Here is a 17,926-nt window from a genome sequence, read left to right on the forward strand (position 1 = left end):
ATTTTTTCACGCTCCAGCGACATCAGAGCCGGGATTTCCTACTTTCGCGTTCCATTATACGATCATGTGCTCATTAAATTGCATGTTGGATTCTTCAGCGCCTCAGCATGCAACTTTTCATGGCGTGTGCAGTCGTTAGATGTGGTGAAACGCTTGCCACATACCGGGCAATGAAACGGTCTTTCGCCTGCATGAATTGGTGAGTGCGCTCTCAGAGCTTTCTACTTTCTCATATATCCCGTATTCCGTTGGTTGCAAACGCTTTCATAGGTCTTTGGTGCCTTCTTAGGTATTGAAAAGGTCTCAGATAAATAGCTAGTCTCGGAGTGGACAACTCTTGTGTGCTCTTCGAGGTCTTTTCCTGTCATGTAGCCAATGTTCTTCTCTGAGCATTCTCCGGCCGTGCACTCAAACGGTCTATTATATTGCTTAAATCCTTGATCAATATCCGCGTATGGAACTTATGTAGCAAAATTTGTTCATAGTTTACGTTGGTCCGATTCTGCTCGTGGTTGCGAGACGATGTTTTGATGTAAGATTGAAGAAATAGGTTATGTTGCTCCAAACGTGATAGTACATTTTTTAAAAAGATGCTTAAAATCGGTCCACTGTGACCGAAAGATTTGTGTCCAATGCCCTGTGCATACTAAGTTTGTTAATACTAGAAGAAGAGGGTCAGAAATACCTTTGCCTCTGCATATTCTGAAAGTCTGTTCATGAAACTCAAGCAAATCGCTGTAAACAAGACCGATGATTCCAGCCCATTCCGGGTTTTGTTCAAGGTGGCGAATGTACTGTTTCAGGTGGACGAGTTTCTCACCAATCTCTTGATATGCATCAAGCAAGTGATCTTGAACATCGGTCTTCTCGTTGCTGACCTGTTTTATGAGGTTGAAAATAAGGTAACTAGCTATGATTAAGTGTTGCTGAGATTTACATGAAAAAGCATGCTTCATAGGTCCCCATATATGCCAGCACGTTTGCTTCTACTCCCAGAATCTTTACTGCTTGTTCAAGCTGGGACATAGCCTAAAGAAATCCTGCCAAGGGCTTAAAATCCTGAGTACATATTTCTGCAACATCGCGTCTCTGAATTCTTTGAAGCTGAGCGTGTACGTCTTTTGTCGATGTTTTTTCGAATTCAAGTTTCTCTTTGTCTGATAAACGCTTTTGGAATATCGCCAAAGGCTGGTGAAAGCTGTCCCCTCAAATAAATGCCTGGAGCGAATGCCAGTCTAGAGATTCTTCCATCGTGAATAGCTTTTGCTCATAAAGAGGATTTTCTAGCTATGTAATATGATAATTCTAGTTCTCGCAGGAACCGAGTCAGTATCGATGCGCAGTAAGCGCGAAACATGGAATTAGGACCTGGAGAACTCACAGATATGAGTGTCCCAAGGCACTGCGAAATGACTAAGCTAGTCAGATCGGAGTGGTGTCGCCAGTGTGTTGCAAATCAACTTAGAGTCCTGAGGCTCAAGCGGATCAGGCAATTAAGTTCACGAGCTTGGTCCACATTTCGTTCCAGTCAACCGTAACGTTTGTAAAAACAGTCCTGAAAAGCAAGCGCACTTGATGATTTTGGATCATTATTTCATAATGCTTCTAGAGTACTTATAAGTGTAGTTTAATAAATGTCGTCGGATGTATACAGAACCATTTATGAGCGTCTCTTACCCTGGGCATCGGTTTGGGAATTTCTCGCCTCAAAGCACATTCCGCACCATGATAGTTAGTAGTTTTCCCCGCCTGTTCATCAAAGAGAAACCATTATGATTAGATAGATGACTGTCTCTCTTGAGACATTTTCTTGCTTCTCTATACCTAGCTCAGTTGCAAATCAAGAAACAAGAACGCCAGAGACATAAGACCATGCACTTTAATTTTGTCATAAAGTAACAAGGCTGCGCCTCTATTTTCTGGGCTCAGGCTGTCATATAATTTAATTTTATGAGTTTGGAATAAGATGTATGGTCATGACACAAAAAAGACCAATGTTTTGTGTTGCCACTTACGATCATCCACCGGTGCAGTCGCGCTATCACCCTATATGACAGAGGATCGCGCAAAATGACGAGGCTATGCTAGCCAACTTAGCTAGAGTCCACACACGCTAACAGATTTGCTTGCTGAGTTTATAGACAGTGTCGGGATACCCAACAAGGTAAGGTTTGTGGGAGTCTGAGATGAAAACCAAAAGCAGAAAAAAAAATGAGGCGTGTGAAGCATAGCGGAGTTGAACCGCTAACCTTCAGGATATCCCGAAGTACCGAAGTACTTCTCTGGAATCTGACGCGCTACCATTGCGCCAATGCTCCACGATTTGTGCCCCTTTTTGTTTCAGGGGAATACCAAAATGCATATATATATTACATCGCAAATTACACGACACGATGATATAACTGTGCTTTGTTTCTCTCCCAACTCTGCTTAGCGCTAACCTCCCCTTTCTCTACAACCGTATGTCGATACCACAACAGCGGCGTAATATTATATTGGACGACGTAGGAACGGATATGCTAGAAGCCCTTAGTTTCCTGAGCCTCACAGCAGTAACGAGAACCAACTTTCGCGAAGCCTTCTCGTCCCTTCACCACTTCCCTGTCGTGAGTCTCTCCTGGAGATTTCCATCACATCTGATTCTCCAATACGCACACGAGCGAACCGGGCTCTATGGCTTCGGGTTTTCTCCGTCCTAGAAGGTGAGCCATTTGTAGTCATCTCCTCCACTATTGAGGGGACTAGGGATCTCCCGGACCGTGCCGGTAATCATTACTACTGTCACATATTCGAACGCTGGTCCAGGAGGAGAAATGCAGGAAAATAGAGATGAGAAAAGCGATAAGGTTCACTTGAGATATGCACACGCATTTTGGACACAACAATGGACACCGTCTAAGGTGAGAATACGAATTTCCCTTTGCTGCTCATTTTGCAGAAGCTGGGTCCGAATCTACGAAACACTGCGTCGATGATTTCCATCGCTGAGTAAAAAAAAAAAGTTGCAGTGAGTAGCAAGGCAGAGCTCGAGAAAAGTTACGTACGTCGCAACTGAAAGGGATTGGTCGTGAGTGCATTCAGCGATCAGATCTGGACATATGATTGCATTTTGCCTAGCAATTTGTATTCTACGGCTGCCACTGTTTCCTGATTGAGCTCAAATCATTAGCTGATCAGGTCTGGGGTTTTTATTTCTCTTTTCTTGTAGTGCATTGCCACCCATCGTCCCGTCAATGCAACGTTCGCCATTAGGTTTGTAATACGTCGACTGGATTTCATCACGATGCTCATGCAAGATCACAGGTACACTGCAGCTACCAAAAGCTGCAGACCTGGTCCTTCAACGGCAGTTGGCTTGTCAGTTGTGAGCCCCGATTGAGCTTCCTTATCCATATTATACGGAATCTTCAGATGATAAACCGAATTCGGGCAACCCGTTCTTTGACAATGGTGCTGCGAATTGTGCACTTCAGCCCGCGAGGATTAAAGTTCATGAATCTTTGCTTCTATTCGAGGACCACTCCGCGCCTCGTGGGCCTTTTGACCCGATATTAGCTACCAAGGTCCTCCAAAGCTCTCGCGGCGACGATTCTTTTATATAGTTCCACCGCTCACATGAGCACCAGCCGTGTGGCAAAACAGACGACAGTGCCGCATCAAGGGAGACATCGCCCACTTCGTCCAGGACAAATCCGCAACGTCTAGCAGTGTTGCTTCTTTCCAAATTCCCAGGATTGATGCGCGTTCTGCAAGGCCAATGTAAGAGTCTGAGTTCTATGGAGGATAGTGCAAGCTTGGGGTCAATCAAGGGGATCTAGAAAATAAAAATAAAGATACAAATAGGAAGATAGCATCCTGTAGTTTATCTCAAACATTTTCAGTCTCTCGAGCACCTCCCACCTGTCCACAACACGCAAGGTTCGTAGGATTCCAGCCACCGTAGTCCAATATCCACACCCAGTCTCCTTTTCTTGCTCGATAATTATCACGTGATTTATTGCGTGCGGGATGGGTGAACCAACGAGATTCGTCTAAACGTGCGGAGTTGGGAACTCGCGAACGGGCCGGGTTCGTCGTACTTGAAGTTAGCTTCGTGAACTCAGCTAAAAAGTAAGTCCACTGTCGACTCAACATTTTCGTCACATAGAAGACGAGATGGGGCAAACATAAATGTTTGCGGATTATGCCGCTTCATACACCTATACTGTGTGCGCCCGGGAGCCGGAGCCGTGAACTGGCAGAGGTATCATATCGTTCCAAAGGCCCCCCTTGTCGTTCCCAGTTCCTCCTTACCCCACCAATTTTTTCCACAAACTCCAAGAAAATGATGTATTCTTCCATCAGAAAGGAAGATTCGAGATGTTGAGCCTCCCGCCATCCAACGCAGTGTACATCATAACACCAAAATCCCTCTACGCAGTCGAGGGGGTCTTGGAAAACGACTGAGAATCGTTGTTTTCCATCCAAATACTCTCTACCTTTAAGTTTTGGATTAGCTTTCCATCTACGACGTTGCTGTAACGCCTAGTTGCCAATCTCTACTCCTTCAGTCCCTCGTTGACGACCAGCTCGACCACAATCTGCACCCTCTCAACCTCAGGATGCTGCATGCTCAACTTCACAGTCCGGCCAGGGGTACTGCCAGCTTGCCCTGTTCCTACACTCTGCGCGGCGACGCCGCCTTGCGCGTCGTCGAGGCATTTCACATCCCGACCCCATATCACTTGTCGCAAACGCCCGTTCTGTGCGTTACGCACTTCGACGAAATCATTGTCGAATAACAGAACAAATTTGTCGTACATGGCCGCCGCCTTTGCCTTACCCACGAAGCCCATGATCACCGACCGAGAGATATCCCCGTGTTTGTTCACGTACACGGCGCACTCCTCGTAGACGCAGAGGAACTCCTGGTCCGACAGACGGAACATGCCCAAAGGCTTCTGACCTTGCAGTTTCTGCGCTATGGCTAACACGTGTGGTTGTTCGAGGTCTGGAATCGAAACGGGCTGCTTCTTGTCGAGTGTCATAACCTCGAAGCCCTTCTGTGTCGAAATCGCTAGCGTCGAATGAAACATGTTCATGCCCATGCACTCAGTGCCGATGTAGAACTCGTCGAAGTCTCTGAAAAACTCGGTTTTACCGGACTTGGCTGTGAGCGCGCTGGCAAAACGATTCTTTTTCTCGGTGCTCTTCTGAAACACGGGCTCAAGCACCTGTCAGCAACGCAAAAGTAATCAGCATTGTGCACCAAGATTCGGATCACATACTGCTAGTACCTTGAAAGTGCTGCTCACACCCACGTCACGCTTTTTGTAGAACACAAGCGTACGGTCTTTCATCCGACCCGTGTTGAAGAAGCCAACATCGCGAGATCCCGAGAGTTTCTGAGGCGCGCGGCGCGAATTGTCATTGGATGGAGGAACTCCACCGACGGGACATATAACGTCGAGGTGATAAGCTATGAGAGATTTATCGGAGATCAACAAGAAGAGAGAAAATTCCTCGAGGACGGCTATCTGGGTCACTTTCGGGTTGCTGATGACCTGTGGACGCGGTTAAGTTCTCGTATCGATCGGAAAGCATCAAATACTCACCCGTTGCCAACCACGGGGGTTGTCCATCTCAGAAATGTACACCCCAAAGTCAGTACCTACAGCAACCATCTGCTTTCCATATGGTTGCTGGAACGATGTTGCACAATTCACTCTAGCACGGCAAACTGGGCCGGGCCGCCCGGTGTTTGCATACATCTTCTCAACCTCGCGTATGGCACGATCTAGAGGAGTGCCCTTGATCGTGATGCTTTTCTGACCTGTTATAGGCCCCTCATACGCGAATGCTGAATCGGCAATCACGCGTAGCTTAAAAGGCTCGGCATTCTGCGCAAACAGGGCGGCAGCATGCTTTGTTTTTGCCTCGATGATCTTGTTGCACCAATCTTCGCGAGCCTGCTCGGAGAAAGCATACAAAGTATATGTCTCCTGCCCTAGATGCTTCAACCGGAAAGGATACAGGATTCTGTCGGTGTCTTTACCCGTATCGAGTGAGGTTACCGTTGGAGCTCCGGACGCGTTCGACTTTGTGGTCGTGAGTGAGTTGAGCGATGTTGACGTATTGCTGTGCTGAAGCTGCCCTGGCGCAGGGCTTCCTTGTGTAGTCTTGGTCGCTTTCGGATCCGCAGCCTGGATTTTCGCGACGCCCGCTCTACCAGTGAGAGAAGATCGAATGACCGGCGAGTCGTCCCTGCTCTCAAGCACTAGCAGATCCATAGGAATTGGGAAGCGCGAGACGTCATAACGCTCATATGTGCTTGAGTCATGTGGACTCCGTTCGCGCGTTGTCTTCGCTAGCACTAGGTAGTGGTCAAATAAGATGGCGTGCGTCTCGACCCAGTTGAACCTGGTGCCTCCGATCCTGAGTACGTCGCCCTTGTGCACGAGCTGGCGACCTAGGTGGTCCAGATTCAGCTCGACCCGACCTTCCATACCCGGCCGTAGCTTAAGTTTGTACTGCATATCGATCAACTCTGCCTTCCGCTGTCCTTCTCCGACGCGTGCATCGCACTCGTGAGTTACACTCTTAATCTCCTCAATGGCCAAGGCCAGATTCCGCTTCTCTTCGTTCTCTTGCATCGACCTCCTCATGACGGTGTCAAGAAGCAGGCCCACCTGCTGTAGGCGCGTGATTGGGACTTTAAGATAGTGATCCCAGCCCAAACGTCTCGATCGTGGATCTGCCTGAGTCTTCTCCAAGAACGTGCGGAAGAGCATGTTGCGTTCCATCTCCTGTCGAACCTTGTACACTGCATTGGGATAGCTGGACGCATACTCGATATAGGCGACTTTGGCTTTACGAATCCACTCTCGCAGAATGTCACTGAAACCCACAACCCAGGGACCCTGTTCTTTCTGACGATACTTCATCTGCGGTAGCAGGTGTTCTTCGTTTGCACGTTTAACCATGTCAACCTTGCCGAAGACCTGATTTAGGAAGGAGTCAACCTTCTTTGGAGACAGAAGTGCCGCCGTTTTTAGTTTGTCGCGATACAGCTGGCGTAGAACGTCCAATTCATGTAAGTAATTCTCCTCCTTCTGTACGAGCTCGTGCAGAATATTTTGGCGTTCAATTTCTTTCTTGTCGTGGCCTTCCAAATCTTCCTTGGTGAGCTTGTAGTACGTCGCCCAGTCCTCATCTGGCTTCAGTCCCGGTTGAGACGAAAGGTCAATCTTCTTTTCCATGCGCTGGCAGTGATGTGAGTAGCATCTCAGCATGCTATTGTTCGTATGTACCCTGGGCGCATAACAACCGACACCAGTGAGTTGGTACACAACACCGCTAATGAATGTATCTGTGAATACGAACCACTCCTCCTCCGGCTTCAGGATTCCTCCGACTTGCAATTCTTCAATGATATTCGCGCTTAATGTCTCTGCATCCGCGCTCTTCATCGTCGGGACTTTGTACTCGAATAGTCCGACAAGCGCATCTATGAGCGGCTGCTTCTTTAGGTACTGTTCACCTTCTACCATAGCTTTCAGCCATGCCACAAGAGAACTCAATGCCCAAGGTTCCTGGCATCGATCGTAATCTCGGCTGCGCAACTTGGAAGGATTGAATTTCCTCTCCAAGGTTGGAAGGTCCAGTGCAACTGCACTTGCACCAGCCGACGGCGGAGCGCTGCTATCCACCCCGTACTGCCCAGAGAGCCGTTGATCCCTTCTTCTACGTTCTTCAGCATCAGTTTTTGCGCGCATTGGCGCCAGAGTCTGAGGCGTGTTCGTGTGGCTGATGAGCGAGGTATGCCGTCCGGGACCAGTGACGGGCGATTGATAATAGTTATTGCCAGTCGAGTACGGAGGCTGTCTTGGTAATTCAACCTGTGACGAGTTCCTCCAGCCCGTTGGATAAGGAACACTGCCAGAGCTGCCTCCGAATGAGCTTCCACGTGCATGTTGCACTTCGTTCGCTGGCGGAGGAGGAAGAGGGCGATTCGTTATTCCGGGGTGATAAAACATATCTGGTGGTTCACCTCCAGCCGGATAACTCAAGTCCTGCATTCCCAAGTCATCGCCCTCATCATAGCTATCTCGTCGACTGCGAAACTGAGTTGGATCCGACAAGCCACCAGTACCTACAGCATCGACCCTTGCGGCGGAGAAGGACGGAAACGGGTGGATTTGGTTTCCGTAATCGTCGTACGGCAATTCCGTCTCGCTGTGTGTACCAGAGCGCCGCATGCTTCCGGACGAAGAGATAGGCTGGCTCCTACTGTGTGCATCGCTTGTGGAACTTTGGCGAACAAGTAAGCTGTTCGTATCAACGCCATAAGACATGTGCGCGTCAAAGCCACCACCCATGGAGCTCAGATCTGCGTAGGGAATGTCGCTGTCGCTGTCCGAAGGGTATGGCGGTTCGACAGGAGCAGCTTGTTCTGGTGCTGGTGCTACAGGATGCCATCCAAAGCTTCCTCTCTGCCCACTTGAGCGTCGCGCCGCATCGGCCTGCTCTTGCCGCTCCGCTTCACGCATGGCTTCAACGCCAGCGGTAGCCTCCGGGTCGGTGTCCTCGTCACTGTACGTTCCATTTATGGCCTGATTGTTGACTTCGATCCTCGGACTTTGCGAGATGAGCATTCCAGAGATCTCATTCTCCAAGTCTTGCTGAGCACTCAGTCCCTCAGCCAAGCGACTGTCATATCTCGAAGGTCCATGTGATGAGAAGTAGCTGATTTGCGATGAAGATGCATCGGAAGGTACGCGCGGTAGAGGACGGCCTTGTACATACTCCGCGGAACGGTGCTGTGTGAGAGTACCATGCGGGGGTGGAGGCGGTCCTGGAGTAGGTGGGAGGGAATGTGAGGCCGAGCTGCCTCTCGAGCGGGTTCCACTGCCGCCGTAGGCGGGTGGTGGTGAGACAGATGTCGAAGCATAGCCAGCAGTTGTCAAGGTGTCAGGTTCGCTGTATCGAGATCGAAACGATGAGTAGCGGATGGGGTCCTCAGCGGAGGAGTAGGAGGTTGACTGAGGCTGGGGGATGTGGCCCCAATCGGCGGAGGGAGACTCGCCGCTCGGTATCGAAGGCAAAGGCGGCGGCTGAGGTGGGGTATAATGACTGCGCTGGGAGGAGTTGGGGGAGTACTGCGCGGCTGTGGAGACGGTTGGTCTATGAGGCTGTGTGTACGTCTGATACGAATGATGAGGTTGATAGAGGCCCGGAGAAGGCATCGCCGGCATGCTAGCCTGGGGGTTGGCAGTTGTCGGATAACCAGGCGAGAAACCATGCTGGTAGCCAGCGGAGCTTGCAGTGCGATCAAGCAGATTTTCTGCATAGTCGGCGGGATTATAGGGGCGTTGTTGAGCTGAGAAGGTCGGTGATCGAATTATCCCCGGGCTTGACGGACCCGCGCCGTAATGGCTTTGTTGTATCGTGGGCGAGAAGGCAGCCGGGTTGTACGAGGTGTTGACGTTACCCGAGTTACTCCTCAGCGGCGGGGCGGGTGGTAGTGCGCTGTCGTAGAAGAGCTCGCTTTGCTGCCTCGCGGCGGCGCTCGAGACGCGATGAGGCAGACCAACCGCGTATTCGTCTTGCTGGGCGCCATTTGTCGCTCCGTAGAGGTTGGCGCCGTCATCGCCTTGGATGTAGCTTATGCGACTGCTATTACGTTCATGGTGCGCCGGCTGGTAGCCGTACGGATGCTGACCGTAGTTCTGCTGCGGATACGACATGGCGGGAGATCATGGGAAGAGAAGGCGACAGCAGATAATTGGTGTGCGGAGAGCGTTTGCTCTTGTGTCTGGTTCTGTCATCGAGTCCCGGCAAAGCCGCGGGTGTTTTGTCGTGATCTCGACGGCGCGAAAGCGACTGTGCGGCGATCAGACTGGGCGGGGTTTACTTGCAACATGCGCCTGGATATAGTGGTGTGCGGACTCGTCGTAGGGGCAAGACGAGCATCTGGGGTGTCTCTAGGCCATGAGGCGCGGGAAAGTGGGAGGTGTTTGCCAGAAAAACGGCGTGCCAGGCTGTGGTGGTGAGCGAGTAGCGTAGGCTCAGCGTAGGAGCTTGGCACAGCCGGTCAGCACGACAACACAGAGTTTGGGGGGCCCCGATAGACGTTGATGCCGCCGCCGAAGCGCCAATGGCGTGCAATACTTTCGCAGGTTTGGCTATGTAAATGAATGCGTATAAGTTAGTGGTCTGCGCTGTTCTATCCCCTATGTATGGCTGCGGGCATCTTGCACTTGAGAACTGGCTCAACGTTGGGGTCCGGGTCAATGCGACGCTGCAAGACAGGCGAAATGAAAGCGGGGACGGGTCGACAGCGAGGTGTCTTACTGAGCGTCGCTAGGGCGACCCGCGACAGAGGTGAGAAGGCAGTACGGCGAGCCGACAGTCGGTTGACAGAGAAGCTCGATGTCTCGTCTATGCAAGCAATGGTTTGCGACGACGACGAAATGTAGGTCAGGGCAGCTACAGCCCATGGCATGAGTTACCATGCCGTGGAGCCCGCTTACTCTGCGCCTTGTGCTGTGCCAGGCCACAACTCGAACGAAACGCCAGCCGACATTGCTCCTGTTCCGCTGCCAGGCGGGCGATTGATGGCGACTCCGGCCGTCTGCAGGCTCAGCCCTACGCACCAGAACCCGTCCTCTAATTTTGGCCCGAGAAGTTCCTCAGGAGCAACCTGCGTTTCGCTCATCAAGGAGCCCGGCAATGTTCGTGCAAGCCACGGTACATGTCACCACGCGCCTTCGCTCCCCTTCACGGCTCTCTTCCTTTCGGTGTCGCCGACCCGATCCCGTATCATCGCCATAAAGATCCGTACCACGGATTGTGAAGCTTCCTCCGCCCTGTCAAATCGTTGTTCTTATTGTTGTTGTTCTCAGTGCTCTCCTTCTCACATCAGCAGGAAGTGCACGTGATCTCCGCGAGCAACTTTCCTTCGCCTTACGCGGTCAAATCTAGTGACCGTCGTCGCCTCTGCAAGTGTGTTTGACTGAGCATGAGACTGCGCCTACCTCCATCTGCCGTAATCACGACCGAAGACGACGTCAGCTGCGAAAGGACGGTACCCCGCTTGCTACTGGATTTGCCTTCGGCCATGACCCTATTGCTCCATGCGAACATCGACCTGTCAGGAGATATCCGACCACTGCCCTTCTGGGGAGCCGAATTGCTGACTCCATTCGTCTCACACCTTTGTCCTAGATTCTTCCTGCGTTTGAAAGTGCTTCTGCAGGTGCGCGAAGCCCACGCGACTCCGTCCAAGGGACCGGAACTTAGGGAGCAGTTCCAGCCCCTGCTTGCTCGGTTTTGAGAGCATAACGTGCCAAACCTGTCTTCTCACAGATATCTGTCGTTTTTTCCCCTACAGAGGCAGTACTAATAATAAGAACATGCTGATGTCAATGGAGACGCCTCGGTGAATTTCGCTGTTTCTCACCCGCTCAAAGTATCCACCAAGGTACAACCAGCGGATTGACCCCGCACTGTGCTCGGCTGCTCACTATTTGAATGCCCCTTCGTCATGGCCAGCTTACTCCGGAAGGGCTGTAACCATTTTGCCGGGATTGCCTCTGCCTTCAGACTGGCAAACAATATCCAGAGAAAATACGAGAAGGCAAACTCAAGACCACATGTCCTTCCGTTTCTACTTTATTCTCCCCGCTTGATCTTCATTCCGTAATCCCCTAGTTATTGCGTTGACATTATGACACACGATTCAGCCGTTCCAAATGGGAACGGTCATATAGATCACCCAACTGCGCACGCTCAGTCTACAAATGGGCTAACGACTGTAGATGGACTTAACTACGATGGCCCGCCTGCGCCCAAAGCGGACGCGTCAGGCTACTCCATACGCGAACAGCCGTATGGCACCAAACGGCACATGCGAGTCATCCTCATGGGAGCTGGTGCCTCGTCTCTGAACTTTTTCAAAGCAGCTGAACAGGAGATGCAGAACCTGAAAATCACGTGCTACGAGAAGAATGCAGACATCGGTGGCACTTGGCTCGAGAACCGATATCCAGGCTGCGCGTGCGACATCCCCAGCGTTAATTACCAGTTTAGCTGGAAGATTAAGCTTTGGAGTCACTACTATTCCTTTGCCCCAGAAATCTGGGCGTATCTCAAGGAAATCGAGCAGGAGAACAATTTCATCGAGAAATATGTCAAGCTGAAGCATAGAATTGAAAGAGTGCAGTGGGACAACCAGAGCGCAGTGTGGAAGTTCAAGATCCGAAACCTGGATACGGATGCGATTGTCGAGGACGAGGCCGAGTTTTTCATCAACGCTGGGGGAGTGCTGAACAAATGGAAATGGCCGGATATTCCAGGCTTGCATGACTTCAAAGGGAAGCTTATGCATTCAGCCGCATATGAAGAGGGCTACCCTCTCGAAGGGAAAAAAGTCGCTGTCGTGGGAGCGGGCAGCAGTGGTGTTCAGATTGTAGCAAACATACAACCAAAAGTGCAGAAATTGTATCACTGGGTGCGAAGCCCGATTTGGATTACGGCTGGCTTCGCACAGCGGTGGGCGGGGGAGGATGGTGCGAACTTCAGATGTGAGAATTGTCAACCACGCATGTCCGCACTTCTGGACTGATGAACTTGACAGATACCCAAGAGCAGCTGGACTTTCTCAGGGACAACCCGAAGAAGTACCTCGAGTATCGCAAACAGATTGAGAACGAGCTCAACCAAAGGTTCAAGTTCATCATCAAAGGCAGCGAGGAGGCAAGAGCAGCGCGTGAATACAGTTTCAACGAGATGCGCCGCAAGCTAAAGAACGATGCGCGCTTGTGCGACAAGATCATCCCAAAGGATTTCAACCCCGGCTGCAGAAGGCCTACTCCTGCCCCGGGATACCTTGAGGCGCTGATTGCGGATAACGCGGTGATCTTCACGGACGATATCAGCAGGATAGATGCTAGTGGCTTCGTCGATCACGAAGGCAACCACCACGACGTGGATGTGATCATCTGCGCCACGGGATTCGACACGACGTGGATCCCGCGCTTTGAATTCATAAACGGCGCCGGCATGTCGCTGAAGGACCTGTGGGGGACGAAGGACGGGATTTCGTCGTACCTCTCCGTAGCGATCCCCACGTTCCCGAATCACTTCACATTCTGCGGTCCGTACGGGCCCTTGGGACATGGCAGTTTCATGCCCCTCATCGAGCACTGGACACAGTACATGTTTGATGTCATCCGCAAAGCGCAAATCGAGAACATCAAGTCGTTCACGCCGCGTATGGACCTGAGCAACCAGTTCCGGCAGCATGCAGACCTCTTCCTACAGCGCACCGCGTGGACAAGCCCGTGCCGGTCGTGGTTCAAGCAAGGCAAGAACGACGGCCAGGCTGTCATCTACCCGGGCAGCCGGCTCAGCTTCCTGGAGCTGCTCCGGCGGCCTCGTTACGAAGATTACGACATCGAGTACTGGGATCAGAACAGGTTCGCGTTCCTGGGCAACGGGTTTGAGACGAGGGAGTTTGACGGGAGGGACATCACGAACTACCTAGGTTTGTTGGACGGCGTGGACGTGCAGCCGGAGTATGACGAGAGCCTAATAGACGTGCTCGGCGGAGTGCACGTCGACAGCAGTTACTACGTTAACGCGACCTCGTCGAGGAAGAAGGAAACCGTCCGTCCAGCTGGGAACTGAGAAGGCTGGGCAGGAGGGACATCGCAGACGAGCGGGGGCGTCGAAGCCGGATAGAAGGGGCCGGGCTCATCCTCCCATTTTTGAATGCCTTACGTGTAAAGATCACTTCACTCCGTCTTCGTGACGCGGCGGTGTCATCCTTGCATGGCCCGGTTGCCGCTGCCATTGGCCTTTCCATGCGCCTCTCGTGCCTTCCCTTCCTGATTATTCAAACACCCCGAGCAGGCAGCCGGGATGCGTGAGCGATGCCCGTGACTTTGCCGTAGACGACTCGACGCCGATCCCAGCGCTCGGCTTGCGGGGGCTTCGGCAAGTATGATGCAACACAGATAGGCAAACCCGATGCGCCTCGAGCATTTGCTCTCGAAATTCGCGTCGCACGCCGCGAGCCTATCGACGACGAACATGGTTCGCGCTTTACAGACCGGGGGCATGCAAGTAAATTTTGTCTCGTCCCTTTGCTTTCAGCTCTTTGCTATGCTCCGACGTGTCCGCTCGTGTCCAGAGCCGGGCCTAAATGGTGTCCAATCGAAGGATGACGTCTGTCGTGCCGCCGATTTGTACAATGCGTATTACACTTACATCCCACACAATGACTCTTTGGTATCTCCGATCGGGCGAGGGGCCATCGAGCCAATGCTGATCAAGCTGGATTTGAGCCCTGACGTTTCGATCCAAGGCTCTTTGCGATCTATCATGCACGACATCAATTCCGCATCTTCTCAACATCGAGATGTCATCGTGTGCTAACCGGCAATGCACAAATGCCATGGTATCCATACACATCAGTTCCTCTATCGACGGGTGAGAAATGTATCCAAGGCAGGTGGTCAGATGGCATCACCGCAACGTCAACACTCGTCGTGCCAACAGACTTGGAGATCACATCGCCGGTCGATCTGTTGTATATAAAGATGACTCGAGTCCATGCCGGAAACACCTCATCAACAGCTCTCACCCTCAAAGATATATTCAAGTGCACATTCAAAACTATCAAAGTCGCAAAGACTCAATATGTCTGACTACAAGCCTACCGGTCTGTACCGATTTACTACCGCGCCCCTACACACACTGACAAGCATGGCAGAACACGACGGTCTCCGCAAGGACGGACAGCCGGACCAGCGGGTTGGCACCGGTCGTACGTTTCTGGTTGTAAACCTTTGAATGATCCACTCGCGCTGACTGGCGACGCAGAATTCGCCCAAGGCAAAGTTGACCCGCATGAGGCAGGAAGGCAAGGCGGGCATGCCAGCGGAGGTAGCTCCCACGAAAGCTCTGGTGGTAGCGAGTCTGGACAGTTTGCCCATGGGAAGGTTGATCCTCACGAGGCTGGCAAAAAGGGAGGCATGAAGTAGATCACTCAGCTAGCCTGCATATAATTCAACAAATTGTTCAGTTGTAGTGTTATATGAATGATCACGTCTCCCCATTCTGAAGCTGCATGTCACGTTTGTCAATGACCTCCGTTTACGCACAAAGCAGTTCTCCTCCCCTCCGTTCCACTGCAACGGCTACAGTCATGAGCTAGATGTTGAATACTACAGACGCCTTGTGAGCAAGCCGATTACTGTGCTTGCGACTTCACACGAAGAAAAATAATCCGTCGTTATGAGCACCTTTCGAATGGTACAAAATAGACAAATCACGACGCTAGGAATCAAAATGATACCAACGCTTATTTTCACTCTTCAGATTCCGAACCATGTTCATGAGCGAGAGAAAAAAAAAGAGCAATTCAAAACGCGGCGCGGTCAGCGTTATCACGACGTGGGTTCCAAGATTGCAAAGCTTTCCAGGCTGATCGAAGCCCCAGTCAAAAGTGCAAAAAGGAGTTTGAAGGAGAGGATGGTCCGTGGTTTCGTTCCCTGGTGCACCTCAAGCTTTGTAGACCCGACCCCCCAAAGCGGTGGCATTTCACGATGACAAAGAAGGGGGGTAAACATCTTTGTTGCGATTGGGCGCCAACGACAGATCCGAGAGTGTCTGAAAGGTTTAGTTGGATCTTTTGCCGCGACACTTCAGTGACGCCAGCCCTTGTCTGCAGTGCTCCGCCTCGTTTCGGAACGGCGAGGCGCATTCGACCTTGCTGAACGACTGTGCAGAGGCAGTTGCTCGTCTTAAATGAAGAATGACATCTCGTGAATATACTCTCGATCAATTGACGCCCCTCGTCTGTCATTGCTTTCTTTCCACCGAAGAGAACCCTTCGTTGTCATGGCTGAAGATGTCCCGTTGCTCGAGGAAGACCACTCGGACCTAGTGGCCGCCGTGCATGACGAGTACATCGACACGCGACCATCGCGGAAACGAGGTGTCGTCGCGGAACGACTGCGGTCGACATGCGCTCTGTTCAACGCTCACTTGAGGGCATGGAAGAACCTCTACATCTGCGCCTTGCTCATCGTGGTCCTGGAAATTCCCCTGTTCATGTCAGCCGCTCCCACGATTCAACTGCTGGAAAATGTCGTGTGCTACAGAATGTACGGCCAGGACGCCGACCACGACACGTGCCAGAACAAGGAGGTCCAGACGTATATTGCGCAGGTGAAAAGCGTCCTTGCCGTCCTTGCGGCTGTTCCAAGTATTTTTATTTCCCTCTTCTCCGCCCCCCTTTCGCATTGCTCGTAACAATGGCTAACAACTTCAGGCTTGGTACTGGCTGTGCCATACGGCATGCTCGCCGATCGCATAGGGCGAAAGTCCGTCGTGGGGATGACCGTCTTTGCCGCATTTTGCTGCTACGTATGGTCATTCTGCGTGCTCTACTTCTACAAGACTCTGCCGTTCGCTCTGATTTACGTTTACCCGTTGTTTCTTTGGTTCGGTGGTGGAGGATATGTTGCTGGATCTATCATTACGGCCATTGCAGCTGAGGTTGTGCCTAGTGAAGACTCGAGGTTAGCCATTTCTGACGCCCGCAAAGCGAGAGTTGCATCCTTCGTACTTACAATCATTTCAGAACGAGGGCCTTCTTCTTGCTCGGCGTGATTAGCATGCTCGTCGCCGTCGCAGCTCCACCAGTCGGTGCCCGCATCATGCATTATCATGGCCCGTATGTGGCTTATGGGCTGAACATTCCTCTGTCCGTGTGCGCCGTCATCCCGCTTGTGCTATTGCCGGAGACAGCAAAAGGAAAGAGTTTACAAGAAAATACCGAAGATGACGGCATGATAGGAACCCCCAACAAGGCCTCCACGCTAAGAACTGGGTGGAAGGAGCTCAAGTCGCACGTAGTCAACGACTTCTTCCCGCTGCTGAAGTCAATACCCATCGTGATCGGGCTGCTTAGCATGGTCATCGGCAGCTTCGCGGTGGCGGTTGGGGAGATTATCATTCAGTATATGAAAGCGCGGTTCGGCTGGAGCTATGAGAAGGTTCGCTGCTCGTCGCACCACAAAGGCAAGTACGGCGCGCTGACAGGACTTTGCAGTCGACGAACGTGATAGCCTTTTCTGCTGCCATGCGCGTGCTCTTGCTGTGCACTGTGCTTCCTTTCGCGCACAAACAGCTGACAAAACGATACGAGACCCGAAAGGCAGACCTCGTCCTGTGCAAGCTTAGCCTGCCCTTCGAGTGCATCTGCTTCTTGGTCTTCGGCCTCAGCGCCACGCCCGCCGGCGCCTGGGTTGGTACGTTCCGCTAATTGTCATCTTTTCTCATCCCCGCTGACAGCCCATGTCTACATTTAGCCGTCGCCATCGGAAACTTCGGTCTAGGCTTTGGAGGCGCCATGAGATCCTACATGACGGCGCTTGTCCCGGAGCATGACATAGCTCTTCTGTACACACTAATCGGCACCGCTGGCGCGATTGGAAACCTGTTCGCGTCAGCTGTTCTGCAGTTGACACTCGCTGTCGGAATCCGTGCCGGCGGAATGCTGGTCGGCCTACCCTTCTTCCTTATTGCTTCCTTGTACGGAATCAACGTCTTACTGGTCTGGTGTCTGCGTTCTCCCCCGCCGAAAGCTATGGTGGATGATGAACCCATACCTTCACAGGGCGATATTCGAATATGACAAAAATCTAAACGTTTAGACAATGTAAATGGCGTCAACATTCCGCCAGTTGTTTTGTGTATATATTTGTGTACATGCATATCTGCGTAATCTCATTCTTCCATGTTTCTGCACAAGACCCAAGAGACGGCCGACCATGTCTTTCATTGTACGCCTTTTGATACCGATTATGTGTTGAATGCAAAGGCCACAGAGTTCCAAAACGATCACAATTTTGACATGTATAAACAAGGCCAAAAA

The 17,926-nt window shown here is 51.6% G+C and overlaps 4 protein-coding genes and 1 non-coding gene across 7 annotated transcripts; 3 read left to right on the forward strand and 2 right to left on the reverse strand.

The window, feature by feature from the left end:
- Window positions 1-2,221: 2,221 nt before the first annotated feature.
- Window positions 2,222-2,318, reverse strand: PV09_04316. The gene has a single exon. It is a non-coding gene; the product is annotated as a tRNA-Trp (tRNA).
- A 1,130-nt stretch (window positions 2,319-3,448) lies between these two features.
- Window positions 3,449-10,436, reverse strand: PV09_04317 (uncharacterized protein). The gene is made up of 3 exons (XM_016357642.1): window positions 5,595-10,436; window positions 5,277-5,543; window positions 3,449-5,213 (listed from the first exon to the last, which is right to left on the reverse strand). Exons 1-3 carry the CDS (start codon window positions 9,723-9,725, stop codon window positions 4,539-4,541), a joined length of 5,073 nt encoding a protein of 1,690 aa, XP_016214434.1. The 5' UTR covers window positions 9,726-10,436; the 3' UTR covers window positions 3,449-4,538.
- Window positions 10,437-11,707: 1,271 nt separating this feature from the next.
- Window positions 11,708-13,668, forward strand: PV09_04318 (uncharacterized protein; the record flags this gene model as incomplete). Its single annotated transcript, XM_016357643.1, has 2 exons — window positions 11,708-12,563; window positions 12,617-13,668. The coding sequence occupies 2 exons, from the start codon at window positions 11,708-11,710 to the stop codon at window positions 13,666-13,668; spliced, it is 1,908 nt and encodes a 635-aa protein (XP_016214435.1).
- A 1,014-nt stretch (window positions 13,669-14,682) lies between these two features.
- Window positions 14,683-15,026, forward strand: PV09_04319 (uncharacterized protein; the record flags this gene model as incomplete). The annotated part of the gene is made up of 3 exons (XM_016357644.1): window positions 14,683-14,704; window positions 14,756-14,809; window positions 14,866-15,026. The coding sequence occupies 3 exons, from the start codon at window positions 14,683-14,685 to the stop codon at window positions 15,024-15,026; spliced, it is 237 nt and encodes a 78-aa protein (XP_016214436.1).
- A 748-nt stretch (window positions 15,027-15,774) lies between these two features.
- On the forward strand, window positions 15,775-17,799 carry PV09_04320. 3 transcript variants are annotated; one of them, XM_016357645.1, is made up of 5 exons: window positions 15,775-16,252; window positions 16,319-16,568; window positions 16,631-17,045; window positions 17,102-17,300; window positions 17,361-17,799. In XM_016357645.1, exons 1-5 carry the CDS (start codon window positions 15,886-15,888, stop codon window positions 17,684-17,686), a joined length of 1,557 nt encoding a protein of 518 aa, XP_016214437.1. In that variant the 5' UTR covers window positions 15,775-15,885; the 3' UTR covers window positions 17,687-17,799. The 3 variants fall into 3 exon arrangements, with proteins under 3 accessions (XP_016214437.1, XP_016214438.1, XP_016214439.1); XM_016357646.1 differs by having other exon boundaries at window positions 15,775-16,568; XM_016357647.1 differs by having other exon boundaries at window positions 16,631-17,300.
- Window positions 17,800-17,926: the final 127 nt, after the last annotated feature.

Source organism: Verruconis gallopava (assembly GCF_000836295.1).
Source record: "Verruconis gallopava strain CBS 43764 unplaced genomic scaffold supercont1.12, whole genome shotgun sequence".
In the NCBI taxonomy this organism is placed as follows: Eukaryota; Fungi; Ascomycota; class Dothideomycetes; order Venturiales; family Sympoventuriaceae; genus Verruconis; species Verruconis gallopava.